The 16,519-nt window shown below is 38.3% G+C and overlaps 2 protein-coding genes across 3 annotated transcripts in view; one reads left to right on the top strand and one right to left on the bottom strand.

Moving 5' to 3' along the window:
- The window catches only part of GTPBP8 (GTP binding protein 8 (putative)), a 24,127-nt gene extending 22,956 nt beyond the window's left edge, over nt 1-1,171 (bottom strand). For both annotated transcript variants that reach the window (XM_049710327.1, XM_004272057.4), the window contains exon 1: nt 836-1,171. In XM_049710327.1, coding sequence (XP_049566284.1) covers nt 836-1,171 — 336 coding nt within the window. The remainder of the gene's footprint in view (nt 1-835) is intronic.
- NEPRO (nucleolus and neural progenitor protein) overlaps nt 1-7,173 on the top strand; it is a 42,073-nt gene extending 34,900 nt beyond the window's left edge. The window contains exon 8 of the mRNA XM_033432161.2: nt 740-7,173. Within this exon, the coding sequence (XP_033288052.1) occupies nt 740-778 (39 nt within the window). The 3' untranslated portion in view covers nt 779-7,173. The remainder of the gene's footprint in view (nt 1-739) is intronic.
- Nucleotides 7,174-16,519: the final 9,346 nt, after the last annotated feature.

Genomic DNA, 16,519 nt, shown 5'->3' on the forward strand with positions numbered 1-16,519 from the left:
AAATTTGTAAGGGCATTTTTGGTTATCAATAGGATTGGGTGGCATTTAGTGGGCAGGGGCCAGCAATGCTACACATTTTGCAAAACTGGGGTCAGTCCTTCAGAATGAATTGATTTGGGTCCTGCAAAAATTTCAAATGCTCTCCCAGATTAAATCCAATGATAATATACAGATAATAAAACTGAATTGAAAAGCCAATTACACAAAAAGTCCAGTAATTTAGAAAATTGAAAATCGATGCTATCTCAAAATCATTAAGTGATTTATGTACTCTTAAATTATTACAGCAGTTCTAAATATATTAGCAGAAAAGTTTCAGTGCAGTGGTACCGTTATCACAAGTATGTAAGGAGGTCAGAGCCTTCATTTAACAGACAGAACAAAATAGTAAACTGCAGGACATGAATAAAATGCACACTCACTGAATTTCACTTAAGTTGTTTTAAAAAATCTTATACATTATTGCCATCTATATATAAATTTTTTTTGCCACGATAGGAAATTTAGATTGGGTGAAAATTACGTACTGATAAGAATCACTTCATTTGTGAAACTCCTATACTTTTCATATTCTTCACTTTGTCTAATTTGCCTCGGCATGTATTCTCTACTGCAATTAATTAGAAATAAAGATAAATGGTTAAGTTTTTAAACGCCTTTTAAAGTCTTTTATATTCACTACCAAAATAATTAAAACTATATCTGCTTACTTTGTTATAATAATGATATGCGTCCACAGAAAGCTAGTAAATCTCGCCGGTCTGCTGACAAGAAATAGACGACAGCAAAATCCCAGCCCAAGTCCTCAGCACCCACATCCGGCTGCCGTTCTCACCTCCGGGCGGCGGAGGTCCGGGGCGTGGTCGAGACGCACGGCGGAGCTGAGGTACTCGATGCGGTTCCGCGAGGAAGCCGTGAAGACGCTCTCCGCCCTCGCGATGTCATCCAGGCTTGGGTTGAAGATCTTCAGGTGAAGGTCGGGCCTCGAGCCCGGGACGAAATGCCGCTCGAGTTCTTGCAGTGGGAACACGAGCTTCGTCAGCTGCTTGCTTGGCAGCCGTAGAACCTCCGTGAAGGCCTGGGACGTGCAGTAAGCTCGTCTTCCGCTCCCCAGCTCTGCCCCCATCGCAAACAGCCAGCCCACGTCAAACCACAGCCAGCGTGCTGCCATTTTCCTCTCCTAGGAGCCCCGCCTCGGGCCTTCGTTCCGAAGGTCTGAACTGCGCGTGCGTGACCCCGCTCCCGTTACGCCTGCTGGGAATTGTAGTCTCCGCTGGCCTCGCTGGTTCCCGCTTAAGCTCTTCGCGTACAGAGAGTCGGGGGCAGGTGTTACTTCGCAGGGGGAAAAAAGTTCGCTGGGTGCCTTTCACACTCTAGCCGTGACACCTGTGCCTTTGACTTGTATGTCGCTGTGGGGAGGCTGTTTAACGATTTTCAGAGGTGAAGAGACATATCTGGCTGTGTGAGCCTTGAGGCTCAAATGAAGAAGAAAACCTGTGCAGCTCTGGTGGGTTTCAGGCCAGTTTGCTCTTCACAGTTTCTGGTTGTCTCACGGACGTTAACGTTGTACAAATCACTAGGAAAAACACTTTCTCAACAATGAAAAGGGCTGGTGAGAAATGTAGTTGAAAAAGCGCCTGTTCATATTTCATTCAGCCTTCTCTACAGTTGCAGGAAATGTCATTAAATTTTAGAGATTTCTTACAGAATAAAATAAAAAAAACAGTTTGCACAAGTGTTCGAGTTGTTTCATTGAAGTTATGTAATGACATCTTATTTCAAAAGTTTCTTTTCAGAGCAATTCAAACCGATCACTGCTGGAATGGGAGATACAGGTATCATGACAAAATGAGTATCTGTAAGATATTCCTGCTTAAAAGACGATGGTCTTCTAAAACCTTAGCAGCAAACAGCATACCAATGTTAACGCACGGTCTTTTGAGCGATTCCCCAGGTTGTTCAGTGACTGATAAGGGCAATTCTTGAATTAATGTTACAGAAAAGTTAATGAACAGGACCAACGACTTGGAGAGTAGCCTGACCTACTGCCGGCCGGCTAATTTTTTGTTGATCTTTGCATTGGGCTTTGAGGCTTTCCTCCTTCCCCTAGTCTCTCTCCTTCAAAGAAAACACTTCATTGTAAACATCCAGACATTCTGGATATATATATTACCATGTATGTATTTTAACTCAAAATACTGTTCTAAAGCCTTTAAAATTTTTTAAACAATATATTTGGAAGTCTTTTTATATCAATACGTACCGACCTACATGATTTAAAAAAACAAACAAACCCTAAACTACCATAAAAACACAAAGTCCTCATTCACTCCAAGCACTAGTTAGATATGAGAGGGTGGCCTCTTCTCTTGTTATCATTGTTCCCATGTGGTTTTCACATTGTCATAGTAACATTTTCCTACATGATTGTTTTTAATGGAGGCATATTATTCCGTTTATATCTCCAGTGTCTTATTGATCACTAATTAGGTTTTGTTATTACAACAATGCTACAGTGAGCACTCATGAATAGATATCTTTGCACACTTGTGGAAGTAGGATAAATTCCTAGAAGAGGACTTGATAGGTGCATAAGGTGTGTGCACTTTTTTTGTTTTTAAAGAAGATGTTGGGGGTAGGAGTTTATTAATTAATTAATTTATTTTTGCTGTGTTGTGTCTTCGTTTCTGTGCGAGGGTTTTCTCTAGTTGTGGCAAGCGGGGGCCACTCTTCATCGCGGTGCACGGGCCTCTCACTAACGCAGCCTCTCTTGTTGCGGAGCACAGGCTCCAGACGCGCAGGCTCAGTAGTTGTGGCTCACAGGCCTAGTTGCTCCGCGGCATGTGGGATCCTCCCAGACCAGGGCTCGAACCCGTGTCCCCTGCATTGGCAGGCAGATTCTCAACCACTGCGCCACCAGGGAAGCCCAGGTGTGTGCACTTTTATTTTTCATATTTCTGTAGAAAAATCATCTTCTAAAGAAATTGCAACAAATTACTCCCTATAGCATCAAAACAGGCATTATAAAAGGGTATTATAATATTATATAATATTGCCATACATAGATGAAAAAATAAAAAAAACTTTTTTGTTTTAGGTAATATTTTCCTGATTATTAAAGAAGATAAACATATTTTGAGATTTTATTTGGTCATTTATATTTATTTTTGTAATCATGTTTTCTATTAGGTTATTCACTTAAAAAATTGATTTGTAATAACTGTTTCGTTATTGAGAATGTTGATCTCTTGTCTGTCATGTTTTAAAAATATTTTTCCCAACTTGTTTACTTTTGACTTTCTAATGGTACTTTTTTTTTTTTTTTTTTCTTTTTTTTTGCGGTACGCGGGCTCCGGACGCGCAGACTCAGCGGCCATGGCTCACAGGCGCAGCCGCTCCGCGGCATGTGGGATCTTCCCGGACCGGGGCACGAACCCGTTTCCCCTGCATCGGCAGACGGACTCTCAACCACTGCGCCACGAGGGAAGCCCTCAGCTTTACTCTTTTCCAAATGGTTAGCCATTTGTCTCAACGATATTTTTTAAACAGTCTATCTTTTCTTCACTGAATGTGTATGTGGGTACATTTGCAGACAACTCTGAACTTTGAAAGTGCTTTCATATGTGCTATTTCATTTCTAACTTTGGGGTCCCAGGTGTGGAGATAAACCCGAGCATGAAGGACTTTTGCCAGTTCTTACAAGGGTTTGAGAGGTGTTCAGGGATTAATAGACATCACAGTACTCGTTTTGTAATCCTGCATGAGGCATTCATAGCTGTGAGGCCTGCTAGTCAGAGGGAAAAAGCTAGAAACTGGAGGAATTAGTGTAGGGGAAATAACTCTGTTATGGAACTGCAAAGGAAATCATCGGGTACCCAGGGAATTGTCAAAGTCCAGGAAAATCAGGCCAAATCAGTATTGAAGGGAATCCAGTCTGGTGGATGAATGTTGTAATAGTATTATCTGTTTTCTGGCAATATTCTGCCTCTGACTGTAGGCAGCATCTTTGTTCCAGGTGGTCTGTCTGCATAAAGTAGTACCCTAGCTAACGGTTTTGGATTAGGAGTCAGGATCCTCCTGGATAGGCAGGGTGTCAGGGATACCATTCAGAATAGGATTTAAGTCCTAGTGGGAAAAAGGAGTGTGAATTAGGAAACCAAGCAGCTACTTAGTCATGCAGATTCCATAGACAAAACAAGGATGTGAGATAGGGCTTGAATTGATCTAAGGGCATCTTAGCACTCCTCCCAGAGAACTGTGGAAAACCCACACTTGGTTTAGTTCCACAGCACTGAGGTCAAGACATACTCACTAAGCTGTGGTACCCCAGGGAGGCTGATAAATGAGGACTGTATTCATGGACTGTACTGTTCTGTACTCCTGCCTGTATAATACTGTAGTGTACATTATCTAATACTGAGAGTGATTAGGCACCCCTGGTCAATTCCACCATTTGTTCATTCATCAAATATCCGTGCTAGGCACTGTACTAAGAGCTGGAGGTGTAAGACAGTAAATGAAACAAAAAAGTTTCTGTTCTCATATGTTATGGTCTTGAGACAGTAAGTAAAATAAGGGTATATTAGATAATGAAAAATGCTTAGGAAAAAGCTAAAGCTGGGTAGGGAGGTTAGATGTGTATGTGTGTAGAGACGCAGGAATGTTGCCATTTTAGTGTGATTTTCACTGATAAGGTGACTTTTGAGCACAGATGTTAAGGAAGTGAGGGAATAACCATGTGATTATCTGGGGGAAGTATTCCAGGTGGAAGTGTGAAGGCTCAGAGACAGGAGTGTGTATGGCTTGTTTGAAGAATAGCAAGGAGGCCAATGTGGCCAGGATGGAGTAAAAAAAGGATGGATTCTGGCAGTGACTCTAGCCAGCTTTGGCTTCGATATAGACATTTGAAGTGAATGTATGCATAAGTTATTTTTAGCTGGTTGGCATCCCTTGTGTAGGGAGGAACCTCCTACATCCACTCTATGTGGTTCTAATAGGCCTATCAATTAAAGAACTCCACTCTTCTGGTCACAGGAGGTGGGATTTGGTTATACATTGTGTGTGTTATGACAATAACGATTACTTGGGTAATGTGCAGGTGATCGCAACCAAGCCAGTCATGATGTTAAAGTTGGACAGGCAGCTGGCTCTACCATTAAACCTTGTGTCATGATGTTGGAATGTGAGGCCTACACTCATGATGGCTGATGGCTATTCTTCACTGCTACATGAAGGATACCTATGGGGATTTAAGAGGGAATGAAGCTAACACAGAAAGAAAAACAGTATTGACAGGTGGGGATGGGAGGTGGCGTGACTCCTGATGACCTATGTTGAATCATGTTCTCTGTCCCTCTGCTGTCCAATCACACAAGTCAGTATGCTCCTCTCCTTGTTTACTGAAACTGATTTGACTTGGATTTGATGGCAGCCAAGAGTCCTGTTTAATAGAGCATTTTAAGATGATGTGTGGTTCCTTGTGTAAATTCAGAGCCCTCAGACTACCATGCAGGATAGCTGGAATGTCCTATGTAAATTTCAACCCTATTATAGAGGAGTCACGGTAAAGCGTTAGGGCTTAGATTGCCTGTGGCTGCAGGTTAAGCAGGGCCAAACTATTACCCTCCCTTAATGTAACAGCTGGACTTTAGGAGGCTTAAGAATTTTCCTTCCACTCAGGATATTTCCTCATCCAGTGGATATTCATGATCTTTGGTAAAGGTCAGTAATCTGGTTATGTTGTGAAAATCAGCAGAGTTCAGGATGTGTTTATAGTCATCCTTCTGAGAAAAAGTACCTTCTGTTTGACAGCTTAGGAGGTAGTTCACCACAAAGTTAACAAGATTTTGCTATTTAATATGATTTGGGAGGGCATTACATACTTTATATACACTCCTTAGAACCAGCTTTCATTGCTAAAACCTATCTGACCTAAATGCTATAGTTATACTGTCATGTTTATCTAATAAGAATGCAAGGAACATAGGTAGAACAGGGGTGGGATCTTACCATTAGGACAGGATCATCTCAATTATTCCTTCAGTGATGTCTGTCTCTATAACGAATTGCCATAGAATTCAGAGTGATCTCAATTTATGTCCAAGTTCTGTAAGTGTTAAGTTTAGGGAATCCATCAAGACATGAAGAAGGAAAACATTGTAGGCAGAATCGGTAACATCAGAGAGTTAGCAAGCATAGAATACACATAGATTAACTCTCATCCTAGGCTAGAAATGGTTTGAAAGCTCTAACAGAAGCAAGGGCAGAGATTCTAGGAAAACGTAGAGAGAGGTAATGGATTAGGTCTCAGTGTCCAATTTACACAAGGCCTTTTCCTACCACACTTTCCCCCTTGTTTTAAACAACAGTAATTAACGTTTATTGATTGCGTGCCATGCCAGGAATTGACCTGGGTGCCAGGAATCAGAAAAACGTGGTTATAATCTAATTTGGATCTCAAAGTCTTGTATTAGGAAGACACATTGTATGAATGAGAGTAACATGGAAGAGCTTTCCACGTGTAACTTAAATTGCTTGAATTGTAATAACTACTGTCTGAGTGAATACTATAAACTAAAAATGCATTTAATTATACTTTTTAAATTTTTCTGTGCAACAGCTGATTAAAAAATTAAATTACATATCACCTAACATGTTGACACAAATTTACGGCACACATATGTAACATGATGTATGATTTGTCCACCTAATTTCCTAATTAGGTTATAAATTGTTATTCTTGAAATTTATTATTTGACCATCATTCAAGAAACAACAGAGACATAATTCTTACAATTCTCTTCCTTGGGAGCTCATCAATCACTTAGTTTCAGTTTATATTTCATTAATGTATCTTTAGAGAATATCTCTAACAGGTATTTTTTTTTCCTTCAGATAAGCTTTTTGAGCTTTCTTTTAAGGCTATGCCTCCTGTACTAACAGATTTCTAGAAAGATCTGGAGATTAAATGTCAGACCTTGATCACGTGTAGGAGGTGAGCTCTTAGAATGATTTGGGTTTGGAGGAGGAGGAGTGTAGAGCTTCACTTCCTTCAAGGTTGTTTTTCTCAATAAAGAGAAAAACACTTGTTTCACGTAGTCAGTTGTTCTCACTTGTAACTGCGTATTTGCTCTCTCTGCCATACTAGTGCTATTAAAATATTTTAGAACTCTCTTCAACGTGTGTTTTTATATTATTCCGTTTTTATTTTTGCTGTTGTTGGAAAAAAGCATTTTGCTGTTCTCACAGATAATTCATTAACATTTAAATTCTTATTACCTATTAGGCAAGCTCATTTTGATGGGCAAGTTTACACTGTATCAATAGTATGCCTCTAATTTATATCTTCACTGCCTGACTGGAAGTGAATGGTGTGTTCTCTGGCACCCTGAATAGACGAGATGACATTCCAGAGGCAGAGATGTTGAGATATATTCAGGTTCTTTAACTCAATCAGAGGTAGATTGTGTCAGTGGTCCCCAAGACGACTCCTCAAATTTGGTGATTCACTAGGTGGGCTCACGGAACTCAATATATGGGTGTACTCATGGCTATGATTTATCCAAGTGAAGGGATATGAAGCAAAATTGGTAAAGGGAAGGGCACTCAAGGTGAAGTCTGGAGGAAACCAGTCACAAGCTTCTACGAGTCCTCTCCCAGGGGAGTTGCACAGGATACACTCAATTCTGCCAGCAGTGAACTATAACGACACGTGTCAAATGTCCACCAGGAACATTCACCTGAGCCTAGGACTCCAGTGTTTTATCGTGGGCTGGTCATATAGCACATAGTGCTTGTGTGGCTGACTGTGGTCACTGAAATTCCAGACTCACAGAAGGAAAGCAGATGTTCAGCCTAAACCACATTGTTTGTACAAACAGTTTAGGTCCACTGAGCCACTGTTATCATTTAGGGGACGTTTCCTAATCAAGTTCTCAGAGGCCAATCTTGCAAGCAAGACTTTTTAAGGATAGCAGTCACAGGCCTACTATGTTAACTCTTTTCTGCACATAGATTAAAAGGTTAAATTTTTTTTTTTTAATGAGGAGTTTCTTATCTGCACTTGTTGTGAGAGCATATGCTTGTAGAAAAGCTATATTTCAGGTTTTGCTCTAAATACAAATGATTTTTCTAGAGATTTTTGAGAAAGGTGGGACAAACCTGCTCTAGTCATTTGAGTGAAACATGGCAAAACTAGAACTCTTTATGCTGAGGGAGGTTATAATCAACATTGCTGTGCCATCTACCTGTCATGAAGTATGGAGACCCTAAGAGCAGTGCAGTTAACATTAATGGTTGAATTGGTAGGAACAGCAGAGCCTAGGGTGACTAAGTGAATCCTGGGGTATTTAGCTGCAGTTGAGTGCAGTTAGGTTCTGGAATATTCCCTCCAACCTCCTTACTCACCCTCCGTCATGAGCTGGACAATACATTTCAAAGAATGTTTTGTGATTACTTTTAGAAAGGATGCTTGGATAGAAGTACAAGGCAGTTACCTGATAGGCAGATCTCATGAGTGGAGGGCATAGAAGGAGTGGCTGAGCCCAGAATGTAATGCAAGATGGTCTTCATGCTGTGGGTACCCCTCTACTGCCCAACTACTACAAGCTAGGGCTTAATTCACTCTTCTCACCCTGTACCTGTTATTTGCCAATGTAACTAACTGATTTTACCATGATAATATGAGCTCACAAACTTACATTACAAACCCACAAGCCAAAAAATAGATAAAAGTAAAAAAAATCATTCTAGAGGTAATCAGAGTGAACAGATCTGGGAGACAAAGAATTTAAAATAAAACCAGTGAATATTCACAGAGAGATAATGGGGAACATGAAAAACATGAAACAGGAAGCTTCAAAGAAGAACCAATTGGAGATACTGGATATGAATGTATTATTGTTGAAGTAAAGATCTCAATGGATGGACTTGATAATTGAATAGCAGAATGAATACAGCCAAAAGAAATGGTGAGCTGGATGATCAAGTTAACAGTCTAGGAAAGCGCTGGGAAGGGGTAATAAAACGAAACATAAAAAAATTAAGAGCTGTGGGGAGTAGAAGAAGAAATGTTAGTATCAGTATTATTGGAGTCACTGTAAAATAAATGGAGGAAAGTTAGTATTTTAAAAAATAATTATTGAAAAAATTTCCAGAATGGGAGATGAGAAACCTCAGTTTGAAAGGGCTTATACAACAGAAGAGATGAAAGAAACTTTATGCCTAGTCATGGTAAATTAACATTTTAGAGCACCAAGTACAAAAAGCAAATGTTAAAAATTTCCAGAGGATAAATGCAAGTCAACTACCAAGCAATAGGAGTCAGATTAAATCTTCTGGGTAGCAGCACTGAATGTGAGAAAATAATAAAGTAGCATTACTAAAGCACTGGAGAAAATGAACATCAAGCTCAGTATATTTGACTGTTGACTAAATAAGCAATGACACACAAAAGCATATTCTAACAACCCAGGAGTAAAACTCTAGTCTAAACCACTGCTACTCTAAGTGCAAGTCCAAGAAGTGTCTGTTACCCATCTGGATGAAACAAGAAGCATATGCAGGAAGATAAATGAATACACCGCTTCCTTTTTTTTTTTTTTTTTTTTTGATAATATCTTGTTAGGGAAAAAAAAAAGTAAGCTGGACTAAACTGTGTGCTTAGAAATACAGATGATTTAGACTCTGGCACAAAGTTCTTTTTTCTAAAAATATCAAAACTGATATCAAACAGTTTGTAGACTAGTGCTGGTTCAGGGACCATATTTTGAGTAATCTGTTTACAGAGGATATCATTATGAGGTGGGTGTGGACTGGAGGTGCACAAGACCATAGGAAAATGAACATGAGCTTGGGTATTTGTCTTGGCTTCGTGGTGGAAAGAAGTTTTAGATATTGATAAACTTTGAAACTTTATAGAAAAAATAAGCATAAATATGAATCTTATTAAGTTGGGCTATCCACCGTAAGAATAAAAATAGGATGTAGATCTTTTAAAATAGAATGAGAAAATGGAATTCTTCTAACGGGAGTATTAGAAAAAGATAAGTAAATTTTAAAAGTATGGTAAATAGATAACTGGAAATAAGATGGCTGAAATATGATCTAATATCACAGCAATATAATAAATATAAATAGTTTAAACTAACCCATAAAATGATACGATTCTCACATTGGTAAACAACATAAACAAACACAATGAAAATGCAACATTCAAATTCATTAGGTAATTCTATATGCTGTCTTTGAGACAAAGTTTAAAATAAAATATGTAGCCTTTTAACTTCTTTTAAACTATTGGAAGCAGACAGATGGGGTGGGCCCAAGCCAGGAGGTAGCTGAGGTGATTAATATCTTGAATATAAGGAACTTCAATATATCAACAAAGATTATAGTTTAACTCAAGTAGAAGGAGAAAAGGCTAGGCAAAGCATATTAATGGTCAGTTTACTGAGGAGGAAAACTGAATTGTATAGAAACAAGAAAAGGATTTATGACATAATTACACAGTGGCTTATGAATTATATACGTTTTATGACTCTTTCGAACATAGATAGACCATCAAGAGAAGACTCAGAGTTACATAATAGTAATTGAATTTGACCATCTCTGATATTTTGCCAACATTTGGCCTTATACAAATCATAGGTTTACATTTTAAAACTTTTTTGTTTTGAAGTTCTATTTGTTAAGGTAGGAGGATAAAACACACTTTATTTAACAATTTGTTAGCTTGACTTATAACTTTAAAATATTTAGACATGTGCTATGTGGGCCTCCATCTGTACTCTCACGTGGGCCCAACAAATATTAGGAGTGGACTGATAAAGGAGAAAGAATAATAAAAAAAATCATAGCAAGCCTTTGTACCTATTGTGGAAGACTATACAAGCATAACAGTGGTTAAACAGTGTATTGATTTTCTGTTGCTGCTCTAACAAAATACAGCAGTTTAATGGCTTAAAACAACTCTTGTCTTACAAATTTATTGTCTTACAGTTCTGGAGGTCAGAAATCTGAAATGGCTTTAACGGGGCTAAAATCAAGGTATCAGCAAGGCTGTGTTCCTTCTAGATGTTCTAGAGGAGAATCTGCCTCTTTGCCTTTTCCAGTTTCTAGAGGCAGCCTGCATTCCTTGGCTCTTGTCTCCTTTCTCCATCGTCAAAGCCAGCAATGTAGCGCCTTTCATCCCTCTGACTCTGAGTTGCTTCCCTCCCTCTTTCCCCTATAAGGGTCCTTGTGATTATATTGGACCCAACTAGATAATCCAAAATAATTTCCCCACTTTAAACTCCTTAACTTAATCACGTTAGCAATGTCCTTTTTGCCATAAGAAACCTATTCACAGGTTCTGAGGATTAGGATGGACATGTTTGGGGGAAACATTGTTCTGTCTACCACAAATGGAGAGTGGAAATGAGAAGGCAGGTAGAAATTGGAGCATTTGGAGGAACAGTTTCATTTTTTACTTTATATAACTTTGTGCTACTGTTTCAATTGCTTTCGCAAAGAAGATACTACTTTTATAATAATAACATTAAAAATATATTTTGATCCCTCTCCATTTTTTGTTTCTTTTTATAGAAAGTATATTTTATATCATGCATCTCTTTGCCTTGCAGGAGAATTATTTCAAATGGCCTCTTAAAGTCATTGTGTTTAATCCCATTTAATAGAGATACAAATTGGTGTATATAGAGCATAACTGAGTTACCTAATATATATATATATTTTCTGCGGTACGCAGGCATCTCACTGTTGTGGCCTCTCCCGCTGCGGAGCACAGGCTCCGGATGCGCAGGCTCAGTGGCCATGGCTCACGGGCCCAGCCGCTCCGCGGCATGTGGGATCTTCCCGGACCGGGGCACGAACCCGTGTCTCCTGCATCGGCAGGCGGACTCTCAATCACTGCGCCACCAGGGAAGCCCTGAGTTACCTAATATTTATACTTGAATAAAGGGACAATCTTTTGGAAGAAGAATAACAGTGGAATAAGAGACTATAAGTAAGATTTTTAAAAAGATTCCTTTCAGCATGTCACTTCTCCAAAACTAGTTCCAATCTGAGTCTGATTCTGAATAATACTGATACCCCAGGGCTCAAGGAGTTGTTATTTGCTTCCAAATGGGCCCAAGTTAAAATTTAAGTTAAATATCTGATGACATATTCCTGGGAAAGCTTAACTCTTTTAGCGGTAGTAATAGTTTATTTCTCTTTTTTCTTGATCCTCTCACGTCAGCAAACCAGATTTAAGCAGTCATAAAATGCATTACCTTAGAAGAGAGATTATTTAATACATGCACAATGGACAAAGATAAAAGCAGCCTACCCTTCACATCACTGCCCACATCTCTTCTCCCAAAAGTTTCTCCCAAGACATTCTAATGGTCCGGGTTTCCTCCCTCTGGATGGAGATGCCTCATGATAGATACTGTGGTGATGATTTGCTTTGGAAGATGGAAGCGTGGCTGCTGTGTTCCCACTGCCGTTGGTTCTGGGGTTTTCATTTTGAAAAATTAGGGTTTATATATCATTAGGTGATGATATATCACCTAATGCTTCATATATCACCTATTAGCTTCATCATTAGGTGATGAAGCTCATCTCTGATTCATTCTCCCCAAGGTTGGTGCATCTCCAGCAGGAGCTCAGTCATAATTGGCCTAGGACAAATTTGTTAGAACCAGGGCACCACTTCTTATCGGTATGATTGCTTTATCATGTTCACCTAAGGAAAATGTAGAAACACTAAACCAGATAGATCTTATCTACTTCCTTTTTTTGATACAGAGCGTTCAACATCTAAACAGTCTCATAACCTTCCCCCCCACCGACAAATGTGAGAGGATCATAAAAATATTCATTAGAAAATTCCCCTAGACACACTTTCAAGTCATAGTAAACCACTCCGAAATTATTGGCAGTATATTAAATAAGATGAATTAAAGCATACAAGAACGAAACGTCACTAGTAGGAAAATAGTCACAGAAACATAATTTAGACAGATGTTAATACAGCATAAATGATTTCAAGGAAAAATAATGTAGGACTTCTGACTTTTAAAATTCTTAAATTTGATGTATGGAATATCTGAGCTTTTATGTTTCATTAACATAGTCAAGTCTACAAGTGACCAAAATAAACAAAGATTTTAGTAGAGCAGATTGCAGAAAGGTGTGATAAAACGGAGCAGCTACCAAATGCAAGGGTTCTTCAGCTTCTGGTATCTGTTTATCTTTTTGCTACTGCCCACAAGTTAAATTTTAAAAAAAGTGCTTTTGAATTAAGAACTTTAGTCTCTCTTTTTTTTTTTTTCTGATCCAATACAGTGGAGATTGGTAGAATGGCCAAGTTAGGAAATATTTTTAAAGTTAATTTAATTAATTAATCTTGTTATACAGCAGGTTCTTATTAGTTATCTATTTTATACATATTAGTGTATATATGTCAATCCCAATCTCCCAATTCATCACACACCCCCTCCCCCACCACTTGGAAATATTTTAAAGGAGGAAACGAAAAGACTTGCTGATGGATTGTGGGAGATAAGGAAGAGTAAAGAATCAAAGGATGGGACTTCTGTATCAGGTAATGCCAGATAGAAATTTAGACCAACCTTCCCACTGAAGACAAGTAGAAAAGCTAGAAATAGTAATAATAATAATAATCAATCTGTTGGAAGGTATCAGAGAACTCACAAGGTGATGAAGAATTACCTGGTCAATATCCAGAAAAAGAAAGAAATACAGATTGGTGAGGCTAGCACCTGTAACTACTTTTACCTTGGGATATTTGTTGATCTAGATGAGCTGGCTGAAAAGTTAAGTAGTGCTTTACAGTTTCTTGGGGCAGGAGAGGTGGGGAGGCAAGGAGAAAGTAAAACCATTCCTCACGTAGACTACAACCCAGCTTTCAGGCCCCTGGTGGCCTAGAGAATCTGTCCTTAACGTTGGATTAAGATGATGCCAGATTGCTAATGTTCAGATTCTGGGTAGAAGTAAATGAAAATCTTCTCTGGAGACAGATAAAATCATACAGGGCCTCAAATTTTTTCTACACTTTGGAAAACAACACACAATGCTTGGCACATGAGGAAACCTGACATCACAGAAAGAAACAATAGAAACAATAGATAATAGAGATTTACTCACAGCCACTCTAACACTGGAATTCTCAGATACTTTAAAATATTCTTTTTGTGTTCAAGGAGACAAAAGACAAAGTCAAAATTTTGGCGGAAAATGAGAAATTAAAAAATGACAGCAGATTTGAAAAAAAGAATCAAATAGACATTCTAGAACAGAAAAAAAAAAAATGCAGTAATCAAAAACTAAGCAGCAAAACTGAAGTTTGAACCCAGGAAGTTCAACTTTAGGGACCATGGTCTTAACAGCTACTCTGAAAACTAGGAAAAAAATTGTTAACATTCTTAAACTTCCAAATTTAATGAGAGTTTAACCAACTTAAACTACATTCTGGTTAATCATTGAAAACATTATGGGATGTCATAAAAAATAGACAAATATGTAGTATGGTCAAATATGTAGTTTGGGAATACAAATTTTAAGCCACTGATATAATAAAACCATGGTCAACAGAACATTTGTCATTTCCCTGAAAAAGTTCCATTGAAAATTGAATGAAATTGTAGAGAGATACCAGCTTCTATGAATGATATAATTTTCATGTTTCATATTCTTTTACCAGAAAGTTGCACAGAAATAATTTATTAATTTAATACTGTCTAAAACTTTTAAGGTGATCCCATTGAGCTCAGTCTGGAAAATTTATTTTTAAAAGTTCCTGTTCCTTCTTGACTCTAGTAATTAAGGCGTTTTGGAGATTAGATAATATGTGTCTCTTTTCAGAATACTTTGCCTGGATATTGGTTTTTAGCCAAGGTATATGACTTGGCTTTTCATTCTTTTCAATTCATTTCTGTATTCTTCTGGACTTCCCCGTCCCAGTTGTCACTCATAGATGAAAATAACATAACTTCCTCTGAAGTTTTTTTTTTTTTCTTCTTCTCTGAGAATTGCCAGTTTTACCCGAAGTTGACAAAATCATCACCAAGATTCACCAAGCGGTGTGTAAGGGGAATTAGGAGGCTCAAACACTGATTGAGGGGCTGGTCAGGAGTTTGGAAGGAGGGGGAAATGGGTTGGGGAGGTCCCCAGCTGTCCCTCCCCTTTCTAATGCCACAGAAAAGGGATGTTTCTCTGGTCAGCACTCCTCCCCCTCCCCCATATCCAAGTTCTCTTTGGGAAGTGGAGTAACATGTTAGAATGTTAACATACTTTGTAATCAAAATCTCAGTGTAGCTGTTACTGAATTTGCTAATAAACTGATTTGTAAAAATATTAGCTTTGGTTTCACCAAATTATCCCCAGGGGGCAGCAGAGAGTGATCTTACTGCAAATAGTGATTAAAGGCAGAGCACAGAGTTTCTCCCTCTGTCTCTGTCTCTCTGTCTCTGTCTCTCCGTCTCTGTCTCTCCCTCTCTCCCTCCATCCATACGTCCACGTATCTCTCTCTCTGTCTCTTTAAAACAAACTATTAAGTTGTGAGAGTGCCCAAATGGAAGAAAGAATGAGTGAGTAGAACAGATTAAGGAAGGGTGATAAGTGTGGGAGATGCATTAGAGTCAAGACAGAGTTAAAAAATAGGTAGTAAAGTAATTTGCCACATAATTAAGAGACAGACTTGGAGTGAGATTTCTTGGGCTTGAATCCTATCTCCATCACTTATTAGCTGTGTGACTGGACAATTTACTGACTTTAGTAAACTGTAAAATGGGGATAATGTTTTTACTTCATAGGGTTGAGAGGGTTAAATGAGGCCATATTCATAAAATGCTTAGAACAGGATCTTAACTATTTACTATGGACAGAACCAGTGAGGTCTAGAATTGATATTTTAACAAGATATAAATATATAAAATGTGTTTACTAATTTCTCTGTTCTGGTTTTACTTGTTTACTTGATATTGCATACATTTTATTTTCAAATATTTACTTCTAAATTTTCTTTTTGTACAATTTATGAACTTATATTGGAAAACAATGATTAGCTCTTATCTATCTTCTAACTTTTAAAGGAGAATTATGGAGGTATAGCATCAACTGTATATTGAAAGTGAAAAATTTCAAGGTAAATATCAATGACATAGAATGTAAAAAATAGAAATATACATTTTGTGAGGCTTTCTTAAGTTACTCATCAGTACATTTAATGACTGTGCATGGAAGAAGATCCAGGACTTCAGATGGGTCTTCAGAGCTTGGATCAGGGAGGATTGCAGAAAAGTGAATTAGAGAATAGGGAAATAGGAAATGGCTAGGAGACCAGCCATTTTAGGCAATCATAGATTGAATTATAGTGGCTCTGTGGTAATTCATTAGCCTCAGATCTCTAACCATTGTACCATGAGGGCAGGGAGGAAATAAAATAAAGAGTGGAGCATTGTAGAGTTTGAATTCTTTGAAATTCTTCTCATTGTTGGGCATTGTTCTTTCACCT

The sequence above is a fragment of the Orcinus orca genome, chromosome 5, assembly GCF_937001465.1.
Source record: "Orcinus orca chromosome 5, mOrcOrc1.1, whole genome shotgun sequence".
Taxonomy (NCBI): Eukaryota; Metazoa; Chordata; class Mammalia; order Artiodactyla; family Delphinidae; genus Orcinus; species Orcinus orca.